A 19,938-nucleotide genomic window follows, 5' to 3' on the forward strand; every position below is an offset into this window, starting at 1 on the left:
TTTTTACGGTTGTGTGTTAAACTTTTTTCCATTTGATTCCTTTTCATTTATAAATATCTGTGTTAACATTCCTATATGGCTTCTTTGGTATTGTTGTATTTCCTGGTTTTATAACATTTATGTTTTATAACTTGTTTGTGCTGAACATGTAACAAAAGCAAAGAATCCCTTTTACCATGAGCATTAGTGTCCAGGGGGGTATGTTGTTGTTGGACAACAGAGTTGGCGATATTTTTTATTTAAAAAAAATATTTAAAAATGCTATCGGGTATTTATAAAGAAATCAAAACATATTTCAGATGTGAGCATTTCAAAGAAAAAATTTGGTAAAATCATGGGGAAAACCCTGTTGAATTCTGCACCTTGAAAATTATTTTTTAGCAATAGATACAATGATATCATAGAGGTGTAGAAGCATTACAAATGAAGTAAAACAGTCAATTCAAGAAAGAAATTAACTTAAATTCATCAAAAATGGTAAAAACTGAAAAAGTTGATTTAAATCAGTGATTTTATTATTGTTATTATTCTTGAACCTGTAGGTCAGATAGAGTTATACAGTCATTTACCAGTGATGAGACAACTGGTAGACGCATTACAGAGCTGGGACTTCAGGATATGCGGCGTCTTCTTAATCGATTCACAGTTTCTTGTTGATACACCCAAGTTCTTCTCAGGTAATTTGATTCAGCTATTCTCACAGAATTAGAGAAGGAGAACCGGTTCTCCCTATACTGCCACGGACTATCGCGCCGTCAGCTATGGAGAGAAAATTGGGGTATTCGGTCCTTGCCGACGGTGCACGGAGACGAACGATAACAATTATGCTTATCAACTGAAGCGTCTTGGTACTCACGTGCAGGTCGTATCAAGTGCGTCTCTCAAATGCACCTATCATCCATGTTGCATTTGCACGACAACAAATGCCTCAAGCACATTCTGTGAGAAACTGAATACCCCCAGTTTTTGCTCCATGCCTGTGTCAAGATGGCAGGCTGGTTCTGTGGCTATTCTCTAGAATTTAAATTCATGCATCCCGTATGAAAGACATGACTTTAAATTTTATCCCAGCAATTCAATTTCCCCTGGTCAGTATGACACTGCTTTAAATGAACACACAGGTGGCTCTTCCAGTTGAAATTCATACACACCCTATGGAAGACATGACATTAATCTCCCACACAAGGAGTGTGAATTTTAAATGGGTTTGACTCCATTTGTAATATGCAATTATCCTAACAGGAAATTTTCCACAACCTTAGACTTCAAAGCTGATTATAGTAACCATAAACCACTCTCCTTATTGACTTATGTTTCCTGGTTGTCTGTCCGTGCACCCGTCAGTCTGTCCGAGGTTGCAAGCGTAATTTCTCGGATCTGGTAAAGCATGTAGTAATGCGATTTGGTGGAGGGTTGGCAATTGGCGGTCCTCAAATTCCAGTAGGTTATTGTTGCAAAATATGCTAATTTCTCCCCCCACTTTTTTTGCAGGAATGATGTCAGCATTGTCAGCTATGGTTAATCTGGAGATTCCACATGTTAATGTTATGTCCAAAATGGACTTACTGGACAGCCAAGCCAAAAAGAATATTGAAAAGTGAGTACAATCTAGACTTACTCTGATAGACCACTTGACATTGTTTACCAACAAAGGCGAGGGACTAGTCTATCGATATGCTTGAATGAACAGCTACACTGTTCAATGGCTATCATGAAATGTGATAGGCGATTAAAATACATGTGTCCTGAGCAAACTACGATGCGAATGCACACTGCAGGGCAAAGAACAATGTAAATTGCCATAATTTGTGCGCATACTGCCGGGTAATGACGTCACATGTCAAGTGGTCTATAGATCCGACGTCTAACAGCTTTGAGGTTTTTAGAGAATTAGCCTAAAATTTTGAAGACTTCACTTGCACAAACAAGCAGCATACTCTGTAAAGTGGTAGTATGTACAGTAAGTACTCCTATTTTTATCCCCCAGGCTTTGGCCATAAAGGGGTATTATGCGATGGTGTATTCCTTTTGTGAGTATATGTGTAGGGGGGCGTATGTGTGTTTTTGTGGGGGTGTGTATGTGACATTTTGGTTAGGTTTTTCTTTTTTCCCAATTTCTTGAGTTATGTATCCATGGGGTAAAATAATGTAACTTGGTAGGGGGTAACAGTGCCAGAAGTTCTCAACCTGATTAGATTTTCAGTGCAAAATATGCTAATTAAGAAGCTGATTTGCATAATTTGTGTGAACAGGTAGATTGTTTGTTTTTTCCAACATCTGAAGATCGGTATTAAAGGAGTACAGTGAACTTGGTGTGGAGATCAGGACAAGAGCTTTTCAACCTGGTTAGATTTTCAGTGTAAAAAATGCCAATCATGTAATTTTGTTTTTAACTAGGGGAAACCTTTTTACCAACCACTGTATTTAATTTTCTTACAAAACATTAAATGGTATTGATTTTAATAATAGATGGCATGTATAAATACCTTTTCCAAACTAATAATAGTAATAGGAAATGATTTTTTGTTATTAAAGTTGTTTACAGATCATTTTACCCCCTGCATGCGATTGTCCTCCGGAGTTGATAGATAACAGATGGCATGTCCAGACGGTTCAAGACTTGAAACTAGTTTATAGAATCGAGCATTAAAAAACCTATGGCTCTTGGCTAACTCTTGGTTAACTCTTGGTTAGCTTGGTCAGAAGTAACTAAACACTCAATTTTTAGGGTTAAAATGCATGCCGCTTCAGATTTGCGATTAGCTTACCACGAAACAGTTCAGATGGTGTTAGCCAAGAGTTTGACCTTGAGGCCAGCAAGTTTGATGCTAATCTCATGGCTAGTGATCACCGTCTGAACGTGCCTAGAGTGCATCCGAATAAGGTCATATATCATTAAGATACCTTTTGTTCTCATTTCCTGGAAGCTAGCAAATTTTATGCGAAACCCATGGTTAGTGACCACCATCTGAGCGCGTGCCTAGAGTGCATCAGAATAGGGTCATATATCATTAAGATACCTTTTCTCATTTCCTATTTTTCAATAGATTCCTAACCAGCAAACACTAAAATTTTGAAATCATTATAAATGTGTTCTAAACATGTTTTGGTTCTGGACAAAATGTTTTATAACATTTCAGTGTCACTGTCAGGTCATGAAAACATTTCTTAAATGTTTTTGTATGAAATATCACTAAATCAATATTTTTAATATCTCAAACGTTGCACTTTTTATATTGAAACCTATGGCCAGTGCAAAGCCTTAACATAGATTTTATTTTTCCTTTCTTTTTCTCCAATATCTCAAACTGTGGACTTTTTATGTAGAAGCCTATATGGCCAGTCCAAAGCCATAACATAGTTTTTGGTTTTCCTTTCTTTTTCTCTAATATCTCAAAAACTGTGGACTTTTTATGTCTAAGCCTATGGCCAGTCCAAAGCCTTAAAATAGCTTTTGTTTTTCCGTTCTTTTTCTCTAATATCTCAAACATTGGTCTTTTTATGTAGAAGCCTATGGCCAGTCCAAAGCCTTAACATAGCTTTTATTTTTCCGTTCTTTTTCTCCAATATCTCAAAAACTTTGGACTTTTTATGTAGAAGCCTATGGCCAGTCCAAAGCCTTAACATAGCTTTTATTTTTCCGTTCTTTTTCTCCAATATCTCAAAAACTTTGGACTTTTTATGTAGAAGCCTATGGCCAGCCCAAAGCCTTAACGTAGCTTTTACATGTATGTTGAAACTTTTGGTTTTTTTTCTTCACAGATTCCTGGATCCTGACCCAAGTCTTCTGGTGACAGACGCAGAACATCTTGCACCACAATTCCAAAAACTGAATGAAGCTATTGCATCTTTAGTAAGTGTTTATCGAGAATAATTTTGTTTTGCTCGTTATTCCACTTAAAATAATTGTATCTCCACGCGATAGATACAAATTTCAAACAGGTTACCTGAATTGGTGATTCCATTTGATTTCTACACTCCCTGTGTGGGAGATTAAGGTCATGTCTTTCATAGGGGTGTATGGACCTCAAATGGAATAGCCCATAACAAATTTCCAGTTTGGGCTATTCCAGTTGAAATCCATACACCCCTATGGAATATATGACCTTAATATTCCACATTCCACACAGGAGGTGTAGATTTCAAATGGGGTTACCTGGGGGACACCATTTGAAATCTATAACCCTGGGAGATTAAGGTCTCATATCTTCATGGGGGTGTATAGCCTTAATGTTATAAAGAACTGGCACATATGTTGCATGATGCACTTGTATAATACATCATGCTTGAGGTTACATGAATTTCAACTGGAATAGCCCATTTAGTTGTTCATAATATCAAATTACAGATTACAGTTAACGATCTGTATCTAACACTGAAGTTTTTGATGTGATTAGCCGAGTGCGAGTGGAATCATTTTAACAGCAACACGCCGCATCATGCTAAGGCCTAAAAAAAAAATTGTTTGATTGGCGTAACATAAAAAAATTTTTAGGGTAGGTAGGTCGGGATTCTTTTTTTTTTTTTTTTTTTTTTTTTTTTAAGCTGTAAATTTCGTTTGATAAAGGCTTTGGAACTTTTTTTCTTCTTTTTTTTTTAAATTTATTTATTTAAATTTATTTTTTTAAATTTTATTATTTTTTTTTTTGCAAAAATAAAATAAAAAAAGTTAGGGTCGGGCCTAATTTTAGGGTAGGTCGGGTTACGCCAATCAAACAATTTTTTTTTTAGGCCTAAGGTTGCTTTCAAGTGTTGCATCACTAGCACTTTTACTGCATGAAATTTGTGTCCTGTAGATAGCCACAACTATACTTTGATCGGCGGGATCAGGTAATCGGCGGGATCAGGTAATCGGCGGGAATTGTAAGCCTTTTATCACTACGCCAAAAAGAAGACCCATGCTAAGAGTGATATACTGTAAAACCCTGTCTACAAGCATATAGAGTGCTTCTGATGTAAGCTACAATAATCCAGGCGCCATTATGGAGTATGAGCAAATAAATTACGGATCCAAGCATATACAAACAAGTATTATTTTAAGACCAATCTCTTTGTATTGGTATATTTACGCTGGCTTTGAATTAATTTAGCTTTCATAAAAAACACTATGTATGCTTGTAGACGGGGTTTTACTGTAGTTGACCTGTCTGGTCTACATTGTACGTATTAAAGAAAGTAGATAAAGTATATAGGACTTGAATTAATAATTTGGGATGTTTCTGGCGAGATGTCACAAGATAATTCTCGAAATAAAATATATTGATCTTAATCCATGATGTAATAATGCCTGCCGATTACGAGCTGATCAAACTATAGAGTCCACGTTGTTGCAGATCACCACTGTTATGTGAAGTGCCCCAGGGTGTACCCCATATCTGTTTGGGAAGTAACCCTATAGGCACAAACCAGCCTCTTAGAACTCATTTGTTTATAAAAATGGTATATTATGTATTGAGCCAATCAGAGATAGAATATCCAGTAGGGCTGAGGGAAGTAGCTTTGATATTGCTAAGAGATCTGAAATCTCTATTTTGATTGGTTACTCAAGGATTATACCATATAATCAGCCAATCACAGGCTTTGTAAGAAAGACAGTTGTGCCCAAATGGTTAAACGTCACTTTGAACCATTTTAATGTGACAAATTTCGATATCCTTTTGGTAAAACTTTAATTATCAAATCTCCCTTACAACTGCTCATATATATTGTATCCCCAATTTTCAAGTTGTTTTTTTAGGGAGTATTCATAAATACTTTGGTGGGGTATATTGACTTGAGGTGTTTTGGGTCAATTTGAGGGTGCTGTGTTTGAATTGAATCGCTGCATTTAAGGATACTACAAGAAACTTAAAAAAAAAACGTTTAAAAGACGTATAAACTTGTTTTCTAAAATTAAGTTTTCTCAGCAATTAAATACCCCATTATTTTTTATGTTTATACATATATGTTAGAATCCGTTTGAATATCCTTTGTTATATCCTCGTTATACACAATGTTGACGAGATCAAAATCGTTTTCATGGTTTTTTTTAAAATGTGTGCCCTGTAGAAAACACGCCAAGTGATTGCTTTCTCTTTTTTTGTATTGTACCACAAATCGATCAAAGAAATAATGTCGCCATTCATCAGAACCAAATGCAGTAGATTAAATTTTAGAGGCCTGATTTGGGTTTGAAACTTCATAAAAATATATACCCCTGGTTTATAAGGTGTGTCATGTGGGCTACAGTGGTCAGTGAATATCTGAAAAGTGTACAGAAGCCTGTGATTTGGCATTGTGCGACAGTGGGACTTCTCACAGGGGTGCAGCTGCCCCCTTTGCCCCAGGCTACACCGCTATTTAGAGGTTAATAACTGCGCATCGTTATTTGGAGGGCATGCTGCAGCTGCCCCCTTTGCCCCAGGCTACACCGCTATTTAGAGGTTAATAACTGCGCATCGTTATTTGGAGGGCATTGGGGAAAATCTAAACATTTTGCCTTTGGAACCGAGGAATATCCGGAGGGATATTCCGAGGTCCAAAGCAAAATGTTGAGATTTTTCACAATGCCCAACATATTACCGAATACCGATGCAAAGTTATTAACCTCATTCATAACCGTCACTTTAATCTCTTCACCTTACAAAATTTTGCTCAAAAGTTTATAAAAATAGATGATTTTTACATCTTCCCTTTCCAAAAATCGATCAAGCTAAAACAGGACGACCAATAACAAAAGTGCGTATCACAATCTGTGCAAATATGGTAGTGCACAATCCAAATCGGCAGCCAGCGTGTGCGCAAGAGTTTGTACGACGACAACAACATGCAAACGCCGTTCAATTGTATGCGACATTGGAACAATTACGCATTTTGCGGTCAATTGTGAGATATTAATGACCTCGATATGCGTTCGCGTTTTCACAAATAACTAAATGTAATTGGATAGCACGCATCACGTTTATTAATGAGGTTATGAATGTGCACTATAAATCCTCATATTTATTCATAATTTATTTTGTTTCCACTTTTCACAGATTGAAGACTACAGTTTAGTGCGATTCTTACCGTTAGACAAAGGTGACGAGGAGACCATAGGTGATTTGTTGCTCAGCATTGATATAGCATTACAGCATGATGAAGACCAGGAAGTCAAGATACCTAAAGAGGATGGGGATGGCGATATGCCGGACTTTGGTGATGGGGATGAGCATGAACATGATCATGATGACTGTTGTGATTGAAACAGCTATGGGTTGTTCTAGTTGAAATCCATACACCCCCTGTGGAAGACATTAACTTAATCTTCTACACAGGGAGTGTAGATTTCAAATGGGCTTACCTGAATGGGTGATTCCATCTGAAATCTACACCCCTTGTGTGGAAGATTAAGGTCATGTATTTCATAGGAGGTGTGTGGATTTCAACTGGGATGGCCCTATGTGAACTGGATTTCAGTAGTTAAGGGACAAGGTCTCAATTTACTGAATGATTTCTCCACTATGAGAGCACAACGGCCCAGCGGTTATAGTCTGTAACTCTGGTGCAAGAGGATTCTGATTCAATTCCCGGTGGAGGCAAATGTAAAAAAAATCCTCTCTCTGTCCATTACCTCATTTGCATACAGATACAGTGGACGACAAAGACCTCACAGCCAGTCCTGATCAGGGTAATGCCTGGCTGTCTGTACAATACATCCTACGGGTGAATAGACGGGTGAGCAGTGTTGTCTGACAATGGATTCACTCAGGTTAAATAAGAAATGGGCTATTCCAGTTGAAATCCATACACCCTCTGGACAACAAAGACCTCATAGCCAGTTCTGATCAGGCAATGCCTGGCTGTCTGAACAGTACATCCTATGGGTGATTAGACGGGTGAATAATGTTTGGCAACGGATTCACTCAGGTTAAATAAGAAATGGACTATTCCAGTTGGAATCCATACATGACCTTAATCTTCCACATAGGGAGTGTGAATTTCAAATGGGGTTACCTGAATGGTTGACTCCATTTGAATCTACACCCCCTGTGTGGGAGATCAAGGTCATGACTTCCACAGGGGGTGTATGGATTTCAACTGAAATAGCCAAATATATTTTAAACAAACAAAGCCAATCTGGATAGCAATGGAGTTTAACAGATCCTTAATTGGGTACGATTTTGCCGACTGTCGGACACAATTTTGGGAGCATGGCCCCAGCCACCCCTTTGTGACACTTCTGTGGATTAAGGCGCTTTGTCAAGTTTGTTTAATTGATTACATGAGGCATTGGGCTCTCATGTTTTGCTACTTGTATGAGGAGTTCTGGGTCGTCAAAACCACAGTTTTGAACAAAGGTTTTTTTGCTAAGTGTCAAGGTTAAACAAGTGATACTCCAAAGAGTTGTCCAGGCTCTGATAGGTCAATGTTGGAAGGCTGATTAAGGTATGCACTCCATCATTTGAAATCTACACCCCCTGTGTGGGAGATTAAGGTCATGTCTTCCAGGGGTGTATGGATTTCAACTGGAATAGGTCATTGGTGATTACAGGTTGACCATGGATTTGACAAGTGGCCATCATTTTCACCAAAACCCAGATTTTGACCCTGAAAACATGAACCAAACCTCCGCACCTCTTGAAGGTTCAGTCAGTTCAAACAGCTTTTGCTATTGCCTTGATTTATTAATCTGGTCTTGTTTTGAGTTCACAGAACTTATTCAAGCATTATTCTTAGAATATAGCATATGTCACAGGCATTAATTTTGCCTGTTCCAGGAGCAAATTGCCCATCCAAAATGACTGGTGGCTTGCTAACCAGTATATAGTCTGCAGACGTTTTCAGATTTTACAGCATCTTCGTCAGCGACAGTGGAGAGCAACTAAAACTCGCACAGCAGAGAATGTTATATTAAGTGTCTTCGGACAGCCAAAAATGCAACTTCTGTCGGGAGCCACAGAATTAGAGAAGGAGAACCGGGACTCCCTATACCGCCAGGTACAATCCCACCGTCAACTATGGGGAGAAAATTGGGGGTATTTGGGTCCTTGGCGACGGGTGTGGGGAGACGTACAAAAACAATTGTACGTCTCATCTGTATCGCTTGCAATCGACGCTGCGTTTCACTATGAAGTGTGTCAAATTATGCTTAGTATGCGATGTCGCACTTGCATGACAACAAATGCCTCAAGAGCATTCTGAGGGAAACCGAATGCCCCCAATTTTTGCTTCATGTCTGTATCAAGATAGCGGTCAAGTCTCGGTTCACCTTCTCTAATTCTGTGGTCGGAGCAGATATCGGATTTTATACTGTAAAGCATGAAATGTTTGTATGCATGAAAATTTCGCAAATTTTTTGAGTGCATTTGATTAGCGAAATGTTCATGCACACAAGTATTTTTTCTATCTATAGACTTTAAAGGAAATGAATAAGTTTGCACAAATGTCATGTCACAGAAAGATGGGTTCTCCTCATAAGGCGAAATTTTAATGCCCCGAAAATATTGTTCTTTACAGTACTGGACTTACGATGTTTGATTTGACTATTATAAAGGTTGGTTTGGATAGATTGCTAAGAGCAACACATGATATCGTTTTGAGTTTGGCAAAATGCCGCATAATGATTAATCTCTTTGTAAAATTCATGTTACCTACGACTTCTCTTGAATTACACAGGATGGAATCAGGCGGTAGAAGCTGGTTTGGATAGATTGCTATGAGCAACACATGGTATCGTTACTGAGTTTGGCAAAATGACGATAATGATTTGTATCTTTGTAAAATTTATGTTATGTATGACTTCTGAGAGGACGGATCAGGCGGTAGAAAGCTGGTTTGGACAGATCACATGGTATCATTATGAGTTTGGCATAATACCATAGCGATTCGTCTCTGTTAAGTTCATGGTACACATGAATTTTATCAGGTGGTGGAGAGCCTTAGGGCAGATTCAGTATGATAAAGTGAGCTAAAGAGGGCGGTATACAGACAGTGCCGTCTGATATCAGTCCTCCAATTCAAGAGAATCCATACATAATCCATCTGATAGTATTTAGTTCCTCGCAGTTGTCTAGATATGTCCAGGTCTGTTTACCAATTGCATCAAATGGCGACCGTCGGCAAATAAAAATACGATTTTGAATTCAGAATAACATCAAACTTGGTGCTTTAAAGGCATTTGAAAGGTGGTTAATGTAAAGTATTTTTAATATCTATACATCTGCCCACTATGAAATACATGTAGTGTCATAATTTAATTTTAGCACATAATTTGAATGTTTTTAAGGTTCAATTTCCCACATGCATGCATGTATAGTCATTCGATAGGTAAGCTTTAAAGGAAGTATTTTGACAGTACTGGATGGGCGGTTAATATTATAACATTTTGCTTGTTGTAAAGTTGCTGGGTGGGTGCTTATAGGGGCATGGGGGTTAATGGAATGAATACGGTACATGTTTTATGCAATAGATATGATATATGTGACGTGTCATGTCAAAAGGAGACACTTTTAGGCAGGATCGTAATTAATGGAGAAATAGCCAAAAATCTGTCCGGGGGTGATTTTTTCACAATTTGGGTTTGTTGCGAATTTGTGATGTTATTAATGTTAAAAATATTGTCTGATAGTTTCAGACCCGAATATAACTTGCATCTGGTATTTTTTGAGACATTTTTCAAGGTAATTTCTACTCTCAACATTGTCAATGATATTTTGAAAGGCCGATATCTCAATTTCCAGTTTTATAATACCATAACGTACAAACTCAATATCTTCGCTTAGGAATGTCCGATTTTATTGGGGAAAACGGCGTTGTGGAGCAAAATAACTCTATATTAGAGATATGTAAAAACCTCAAAATTTATAACCTGCCCAAAAGTGTCTCCTTTTGACATGACACGTCACATATTGTGATCAAATGAGAGTCTTATTCAGTTATTGATGCTAATTGCCCAAGTCATTTGTTTGTTATTTTGAGAACAAAGTGCAGAATAGAGTTCAAGCATGCATCAGTTATGTAATCACCATAATTATCTCTGATATTCCCATTAATTTGCCTGGTTTAATTTGTTTTTGAGTAGAGATTGGTGAATAAATGTTTACACCATATTTTGTACTTTTGTCATCAAAATTACAAAAAGTGACTTTAATAATAATAGTCCCTTGTGCTTGTATCCCCCTTTTTCATACTTAAAAGCAGTTGAACATTTTGATGGTCATTTTTTGTTGTTTGTTATCGACAGAATAATGAATTAGTATCAGTTGATATTGGGCTGTTACAGTTGAAATCCTTACACCCCTGATGGAAAACTTAACCTTAATCTCCCACACAGGGAGTGTGAATTTCAAATGGGGTTACTTGAATGGGCAACTTGATTTGAATGCCACACATTCTGTGTGGAAGATTAAGGTCATGTCTTTAATAGGGGGTGTATGGATTTCAACTAGAATAGCACATTAATTCCTGTATTCAGTGAGTCTTCAGAACCGAGTACTTTGCAGAATTATACACAATTCTCGTACATAATTTGTTGTTGGGTAGAACAAACCTCCTGTGTCATTGGCCCCTGAACATGTTTAAAGCAAAACTTCCTATGTACCTGTTGGCAGTTTTGTTTTAAACATGTTCAGGGGCCACAAGCACATACATTTTCCTGCCCAATGGCATTATTGCATGTAGCTGAATAAACCAGCCAGTGCGTGGTCCAGTGGGCCTAATCCATTTGTAATCCACACTCCCACTGAGGAAGATTTTGGAATTCCAACCAAATTCCAACAGTTCAAATAATTTCAGATCCAACAATGTGAAGTGGAAAATGTCCGATAGATTTTGGAATTTCAAACAAGTCGCTAACTTTTGGCCAAATTTTTTATACATTTCAATTATTTTCAATTGGAATTTAAATGAGTATTTTGTGATTCTTGCATCCTCTTAATATGACATTTTCCAGTTGATATCCTGCATATATATCCACGAAAATAGTGTATTCCCAAAATCCCTACTTTTTTGAGAAAAGTGGGGGATGAGGCTGTAAATCATGAAATGCCCCTGTAACACAAAGTAGCAAATATTTCCATTTTGTGCAAGTTGAATTGGGGACTTGAGAACCTCATCTTCCACAGGCGTGTGGATTTTAAATGAAATAGTCCGATAATGACCAGATAACCACAGTTTAGGTCCGTTCATTCTGCAGTAGTTTGCAGTACGATACAGTGCGTCAACGCACTGCATCGCAAAGCAATTGCGGCATAGTATGAACGGACCTTTTGACTGGAGTTAAGTTGTCAGTAGACAAGGGTTCTTAGTATCCAATCCAGAAATGGCACTTATTAGTGTATGTTTCAGCAACGTCTGTTGCCTTTGTCAACACTTGATGGGTAGTTGTTTTATTTCAATGCAACAACATATTTTGTAAATAAAATATTTTATACTAAAACAAAGTGATTTTTCTCCAGAGTATCATTGTTGTTTAACGATTCACACAGATTTAAACGGTTCTCTCAACAAATAATTTTGACTTTGTTAGCTGATTCAAAATCCAAGTTGGCCACCATTTTTAAGATGGCTGCCTGAAAGTTTTATACAAATATCAATGTACCAAAGAATTTTGCAGTTAATTTAATTTCAATGTATACCTCTATGCAGAGTAATTGGATGGGGGATTTTATACTCATCAGTGTGGGGCAATTTTTTTTTTCATCTAGCTAGTTTTTCTTCAAAAAAATCCCTGGAATTCAAATGGTAGGTCTGAAGAAAAAAACCATGAAAATCTGGAAAATGCATGAATTTTTGCTAAAAAAAACCCAATGGACCGAAAATAAATAAAAATTGTAAATTGAGACCAAAAAAAAATCTAGAATTCCATATTAATCCTAAAAACTTAAATCAGGACTAGAAACAATATTGAACCCCTAACATATCACACTAATACATCCCTGAGTTTACGTCAGGAATATTCCTATCAAGACTAGAAACAATATTGAACCCCTAACCAGTGTTCGATTTACCACCTGCATACCTGCACCAGTGCATGTAACATTCCCTCTGTGCATGCAGCTTTTCACTACCTGCCTGCACGCGAGTGCATGTACGATTTTAGCGCTAGCGATATGACAAGGCAATATACAAAAGTAAACAAGCAGTCAGTCCGATTTGGAAAAACCCAATCTATTTTTAGTGCAATATCCTGACTTCATTAGAAGGGCAAATCGCGCAATTGACAATTCCCGATACCCCTATCACGTGAGAACTGTCACTTTTTTTCATTGACTTCCCTAGTCTCCTACACAGCCAGTTTGCGTCGGTCTGATACTTGTCGATCCTAACGAACATTCGAGATAGCCACATACAGTCTGGTCCGAGACTATGATTTCCCTTAGAGGGGCTAGCGTAATGTGACGTCATCCACCAATTCCCGATACCCTCGCACATGCAGGGTTCCCGTTAAGGGTTTTAAAATGTGCGTCATGTGTGACGCAAGTTTGCTGACAAGATTGAAAAAACTTGCGTCCAGACAGATTTTGTCGCCCATCTGAAATTCACGATCAATCATACTGGAAACGCAAGCGGCAACCCCTCGTTGCTAACACACGCATTCCGGTCTACCTCATCAAATGTTGATTGTTAAAATAAAATTTTCGCCGTGATATTCCACCTCCAGTCGCAATGATAATTTTTCTCATTTCTGCATCAGTTTTTGTTCGAAACATGGTCAGAAACAGCTGCAAAAACATGCGCAAAGTCTGTCAATCTTTAGCAAATTTTCGTACTTTTACTTCGGTTTTACTTTTACTTGATCCACGTGTTGTTGATGATGCTATAAAAGCTAAAACACGCACTGCCACAAATAATACAAAAAAAGGTTATCATTTGGATTTTGTCTTTAAACTTGCTTTTATTCATCGTAACAATAATACTAATAAAGGAAACGTAGATTATTTATGAAAAAATAAACTTAAAATATTAAAAACTGAATATTGTCAGGTTGTGATAAATAACTAAATAAACATTAACTGCACGTCGTCAGTTCAGCATGCTTTGTAAACAAACAATTGCATCAATGGGGACTTTCCCCATCAAACAGCGATCGCGACGGAAAGCATGCAAAAAGTGCACGATTTCCTGACGTTGCATTTACAAATATTGCAGAATTTACTTCAATTCTTAGCAGGTTGGTCAAAATTTTGGGGCTTTTATTATCGTAAAAATAAAACAATTTCTTATTTTTATCATCAATTAATGATTAAATTTCGAAGTTTTGTCTGCGTCCACATGGACGCAAAATACTTGATTAGCCATGTGAATTTGCGTCCAAATTTGTAAAATACGCGTCTGGACGCAATGACGCACACTAACGGGAAGCCTGCGCACATGTAGAAGCTGTCATTTTCATTTCATTGAAAAAAAGAACCGAATTTAAACCGTGGGAAATATTTGTTTACGTACGGAAAATAAGTCCGAAATAGCTCAAAAAACACTTGCATCATTCTGGAAATCGTGCACCTCGTCGGCGACTAGTTCTAGAACAGATGAAGGCACAGGCAGCATCCAGTGTTTTGGCTAAGAAATCGGCGAGTGATCGGCATAAAAATGACAATGACAGTGGAGCCGGGAATATTATTACAAGCTTAACTGACAATGATCGTGATTCAATGTGATTTTATGTTTGCTTTAATTTTGGTGCATGCACACTTTTTGCTGTGCATGTAGAAATTTTGGGCTACATGCACCAGTGCAGGTAGGAAAAAATTTGTAAATCGGACACTGCCCCTAACATATCACACTAATACATCCCTGAGTTTACGTCAGGAATATTCCTATCAGGACTAGAAACAATATTGAACCCCTAACATATCACACTAATACATCCCTGAGTTTACGTCAGGAATATTCCTATCAGGACTAGAAACAATATTGAACCCCTAACATATCACACTAATACATCCCTGAGTTTACGGCAGGAATATTCCTATCAGGACTAGAAACAATATTGAACCCCTAACATATCACACTAATACATCCCTGAGTTTACGTCAGGAATATTCCTATCAGGACTAGAAACAATATTGAACCCCTAACATATCACACTAATACATCCATGAGTTTACGTCAGGAATATTCTTATCAGGACTAGAAACAATATTGAACCCCTAACATATCACACTAATACATCCCTGAGTTTACGTCAGGAATATTCCTATCAAGACTTGAACAATATTGTACCCCAACAGAGTTATAGCTAGCACAATTTTAGTGCCGGCTAATTTTAGTAGCTGAATGTGTGTAAGGAGGGAGATTAAGAGATGAATTTGTCCGTGTAGGGAGATTAAGAGGTCAATTCATCTGTGGTGTAGCTGTTCTTCCTTCTTACACAAAGCTACACCACGGACGAATTCATCTCTTAATCTCCCCATGTGGACAAATTCATCTCTTACTGTTCTCTCTGGTAAAAAAACACAACACCTTGGTTGTGACTTGTGCATTTTTGTGATTTCAAAGATTTTTGTGCCGGTCAGTGACCAATATATTTAAGCTTAGTGCCGGTCAGGAAGACTGCCGGATATCCCCGACGGGCCTGGCTATAACACTGCATCCCAACATATCACACAAATAAGTCTCGGTTTGGCATGAATACAGTATAACTTACATCAGGAATATTCCTATCAAGACTTGAACAATATTGTACCCCAACATATCACACAAATAAATACACATTACATCAATTAAATTTGTTTCAAAGGCAGTTATCTTGTCATTTAATAACCTACTTATTAGTACAATAAAGGTGTGCAGTATTATAATACAAGCATTATAACTGTCAAATGCCCTTATCCAAGGAAACATTTAATCACTACACATAGGTAGTACAAGAACAACACACAACAAAAACTTGGGATCCGTCGATCATACGTCGTATCTACTGGGTGATAGCTGTAAATCAAAATCAAGGCACAGCTTTATTTCAAATTGAGCAATATGCCTTTTTATATGTCTAAAGCTAACTGCATTTGTTTTGTCCAAGTATGGCCAATTGTGCTATTCCAAATGAAATCCATAACTCCTCTTGTGGAAGATTTAGCAATACTCTTCAACAGAGGGAGTATGGGTTTCAAGTAGAATACACAATTGTGTAACTTCCAATTGAAATACTCACTCCAGTTGTGGACAATATGGGTATAGCCATAAACAGGGGGAGTATGGGTAGATTACTGGAACAGCCCATGATTTCAGGTGTGCTATCGATAATTTAAAAAAATTTATTGCAGACAGTCGTGTCTAACTTGAAATGGTAATCTCCTCCAATATGTCTTAAACATCCAACCCCGATGAGTCCTACCTGCCGATTGGTTACAAGTGGTCTATTATGATTTATTGAGCCAATCAGAAACATGGTAAGAATGATGGTAGGGCTGAAAAGGAATCAGCATCCTACCAATCCGAAACGCTGCCAAGAGAGGCAGTATTTCTCAGGGGTTAAAACAAGGCTGGCATTGACCTTTTCGGTAAATCCCATAAGCCTTCACGGGCAGACCTGAGATTGTGCACATCGTTTAGCAAACATCGGTATTGCACATTTTACTGCAGTAACAATGTGCGCATCGGCATGACAACATCACAAGTCTACCTGCAAAGGCTCATGGGATTTACCAAACAAGTCAATTGACTTTGTCCTGTTGACAGAAGTAATGTCAGCCCTGTAGTTTTAGACACATTTGAGAAGATCACCTTCGGATGTTGTATTTGATGGTATATTTGGGCTGGTAGAGTTTGGTTGCTGCATTTACATGTTTTGATTAGGGTTTTCTTCAATATTGGTTCAAAACTTCGCAATAAAATCCATCGTTGTTTAACCTGAAACTTACGCAAGAAGGTCCCATCTGCAATAGCTGCCAGATGTCACATTTTTAATTATGTATAATATAGAATGCAGAAATTGTCAAATGTCTATAGGGCAGCTATTGCAGATAAGACCTTCCACTGACCATCAATTTCAACAAACAAAACAAATTCCTGTGTTCCTCCTTCAAAACATTTCAAAAAAAGGGACCCAAGAAAGATCAACTATTTACAAAAGGTAGGCTTTCAGTTTTTGTATTGAATGTCAAAGGTCAAGGTACGCCCATAGCTGCCCATATCAAATCACTGCACAAGTGGAAATTTTCAAGCAATTATATTTTTGTGCTTTGCCAATTTGTGTAACTTTCCGGGTTTTTTAAAATGCATAATCCACAAGCTTCTGCACATCGACCTTTACACAACAAGAATATATCCGAGAGTTTGGGTTTTTTTTGCAATAGTTGCTTAGAACGCAAAAACCGTGAAAATAAATGAGGCGTGAAAATTTCCATTTGATACCGATACTGTAAAAGTGAAAATTTTTGCGGAACATCAATTTTCGCGCTAAGACAGCCATCGCGAAAATATAAACGAGCCAATGTTCTTTTATGCACAGGTCTATGTACGAATACACAAAATCCAGAATTTAAGAACAACCGAAGTCATGTAGAAGTAGTTCGAAAAATCGTCAAATGCGCGAATAATTCCATGCACGAAAATTACCACTCTGACAGTACTGCACTATACCATAATACAACTTTCAAGGCTATTCCGTTTGAAATCCATACACCTGCTATAGAAGACATGACCTTAATCGTTCACAAAGGGGGTGCAGACTTCAAATAGAATCGCCCATTCAGGTAACTCAATCTGAAATACATACTCTCTGTGTGAAAAGATTAAGCTCAAGTTTTCCACAGGTGTGTGAATGTTAAAGGGAACAGCCAAATCATCCGCCATGTGGTGAGCTTTTAATTGATACAAATTACACTTAACAAAACCCGATTAAGACCTATTCCTGAAAACCACACATTTTGGCAAAATAAAGTTGTGATACATGTAACTATACACAAATACTGCCTTGTTCTGTTAGTTTTGATAATAATACCTACAATGTACACTACTGAATCATTAATATCCCCTTGGTTTGGTTTACAAAGCAGCATCAATACTTAAATAAATCTATAAACCGTTTCTACTCCTCATCCATAAAAAAAAGTTACTTTTCATGGTAATTGTGCTGGGAAGGCTTTTATTTTTGTTATTTATGTTTTGTTATTCGGACCTTATCCACAAAATGGCCTATTCCACTTGAAATCCCTACACCCCTATGGAAGACATGATTTTAAGTTCCCACAGAGGGAGTGAAGATTTCAAGTAGAGTCACCCATTCAGGTAACCCCATTTGAAATTCACCCCCTGTGTGGAAGATCAAGGTCATGTCTTCATACTTTACTATGAGTATTGTTGTAGATGTAGATAGAAGGTGTATGTATTTCAACCGGAACAGCCCACTGAGCATTAAGCCAGGGCACTTCTGAAGATACCGTCTATTAAACATAAAAAATCCAATAGAAAATGGAGGAATTTATGAAGGAAATTTTGATTTCTGAAGACTAAATGCAAGAAGCAATCCTGACATGTTGGATATGTTTGGGAAGTTGATTAATTAAAAGGGCTTTTCGTGATCCACAGCATCATCCCCCACTTTCCTCAAAAAAAGTTGAGATTTTTATATCACTGGAAACCTCTGGCTACATAATATTTATGTACAAAAAAATTTCTTGCAGATTAATTCGTTTAGCAAAGATATCGTGGAATTTGAATTTCGTTCTGGTATACCAGAACGAAATTACAACACATTGTCTATGGAGCAGTGTAATACACATAAATCATGCATAACTTGCAAACGCAAAATCGGAATCAACTGAAATTTTGGGAATAAGCTTTTTTCGTGGATATCTACTGAAAAATATCATAAAAAGAGGATGCTAGGATCACGAAATACTCCTTTAAATTCTGATTTCAGGTGTATTTTTTTTTTGTCAACTTCATGCTCATTTTGTGAGAACAGGTCACATGGGTTAGTAAAAAATAATATGAAAAAAATAACGTAAGAGACTGATTATTAGATGCGATATTACTTGTCACCACCAACTCAACCCCATGGGCACTACTGTCGTTCATTCTCATTGGTTAATAACATGATATAGCCACCAGAGTAACCAATCAAAAGAGCTTTTAGATCTCTTCGCAGTTTTAAGCTTAAAAACCATCAGCCCAACTGACTATTCTTTCCATATCTCTGATTGGCTCAATACATGATATAGCCCTCTTTCTAACCAATCAAATGGTTCTTAGAGGCGGGTAGTGCCTGTGAGGTTGAGATTCTTTAACACAAAGATTAAGACTCATAAAATTTCCAGTCACTCTACTTTAAATGTGCTTTTCTTCTTCTCCAAGCAAGCATATAGGAAAGTTGTCAAAAAAGAAGATATAAGATCCACCACTTAAAAGTTCCTATTAATACTTTTAATATAAGTCGAAAAATATTGACAAAATGTAAAAATGTATATGTATAGCCCTATTTGTTTTACTCCTGTGGACCAATCTATAACGTCACACATCATTGCGTTCAGTCACAATGGTGAATTGTGTAAGAAAAGAGGCCGTTTTAAAAGTTGCACCTTAGTTCACAGCAGTCAAGTTTTCTTTAACAAACACATGAATAGGCCTGGCCTACTGTATTGTTTGAGAGTTGACTCCTATGGACTCAGTTGCAACTATAACACTGTTTAAACGGTCTCTTTTTACATAATGAACAATTGTGACTGGACGCAATGATGTGTGGCACTATAATTTGGTCCCCATGTAAAACAAATACGCTACCCATGCCTTTTACACTTTTGCATTTGGTCAAATATTTTTCGAATTATTTTAGAAAGTATTTAGGGGGGAACTTAAAGTTGTGGACCCTATATACCAAACTAGTTGATACATCAGGCTGGATAGAGTATAACATGCTGATATAAATGACTTTTATGTGATTTCATAGTAATATATATTTGAATGACAATGGGCTATCCCAGTTAAAATCCATACACCCCCTATGGAAGACATAACCATAATCTTCCACACAGG

The 19,938-nt window shown here is 37.4% G+C and overlaps 1 protein-coding gene across 4 annotated transcripts in view; it reads left to right on the plus strand.

The window, feature by feature from the left end:
• Positions 1 to 9,072, plus strand: part of LOC140168535 (GPN-loop GTPase 3-like) — a 32,957-nt gene extending 23,885 nt beyond the window's left edge. For all 4 annotated transcript variants that reach the window (XM_072191934.1, XM_072191936.1, XM_072191937.1 and 1 more), the window contains exons 6-9: positions 543 to 677; positions 1,492 to 1,597; positions 3,763 to 3,853; positions 7,017 to 9,072. In XM_072191934.1, the coding sequence (XP_072048035.1) occupies positions 543 to 677; positions 1,492 to 1,597; positions 3,763 to 3,853; positions 7,017 to 7,223 (539 nt within the window). In that variant the 3' untranslated portion in view covers positions 7,224 to 9,072. The remainder of the gene's footprint in view (positions 1 to 542; positions 678 to 1,491; positions 1,598 to 3,762; positions 3,854 to 7,016) is intronic.
• Positions 9,073 to 19,938: the final 10,866 nt, after the last annotated feature.

This window comes from Amphiura filiformis, chromosome 13, assembly GCF_039555335.1.
Source record: "Amphiura filiformis chromosome 13, Afil_fr2py, whole genome shotgun sequence".
Lineage (NCBI taxonomy): Eukaryota > Metazoa > Echinodermata > Ophiuroidea > Amphilepidida > Amphiuridae > Amphiura > Amphiura filiformis.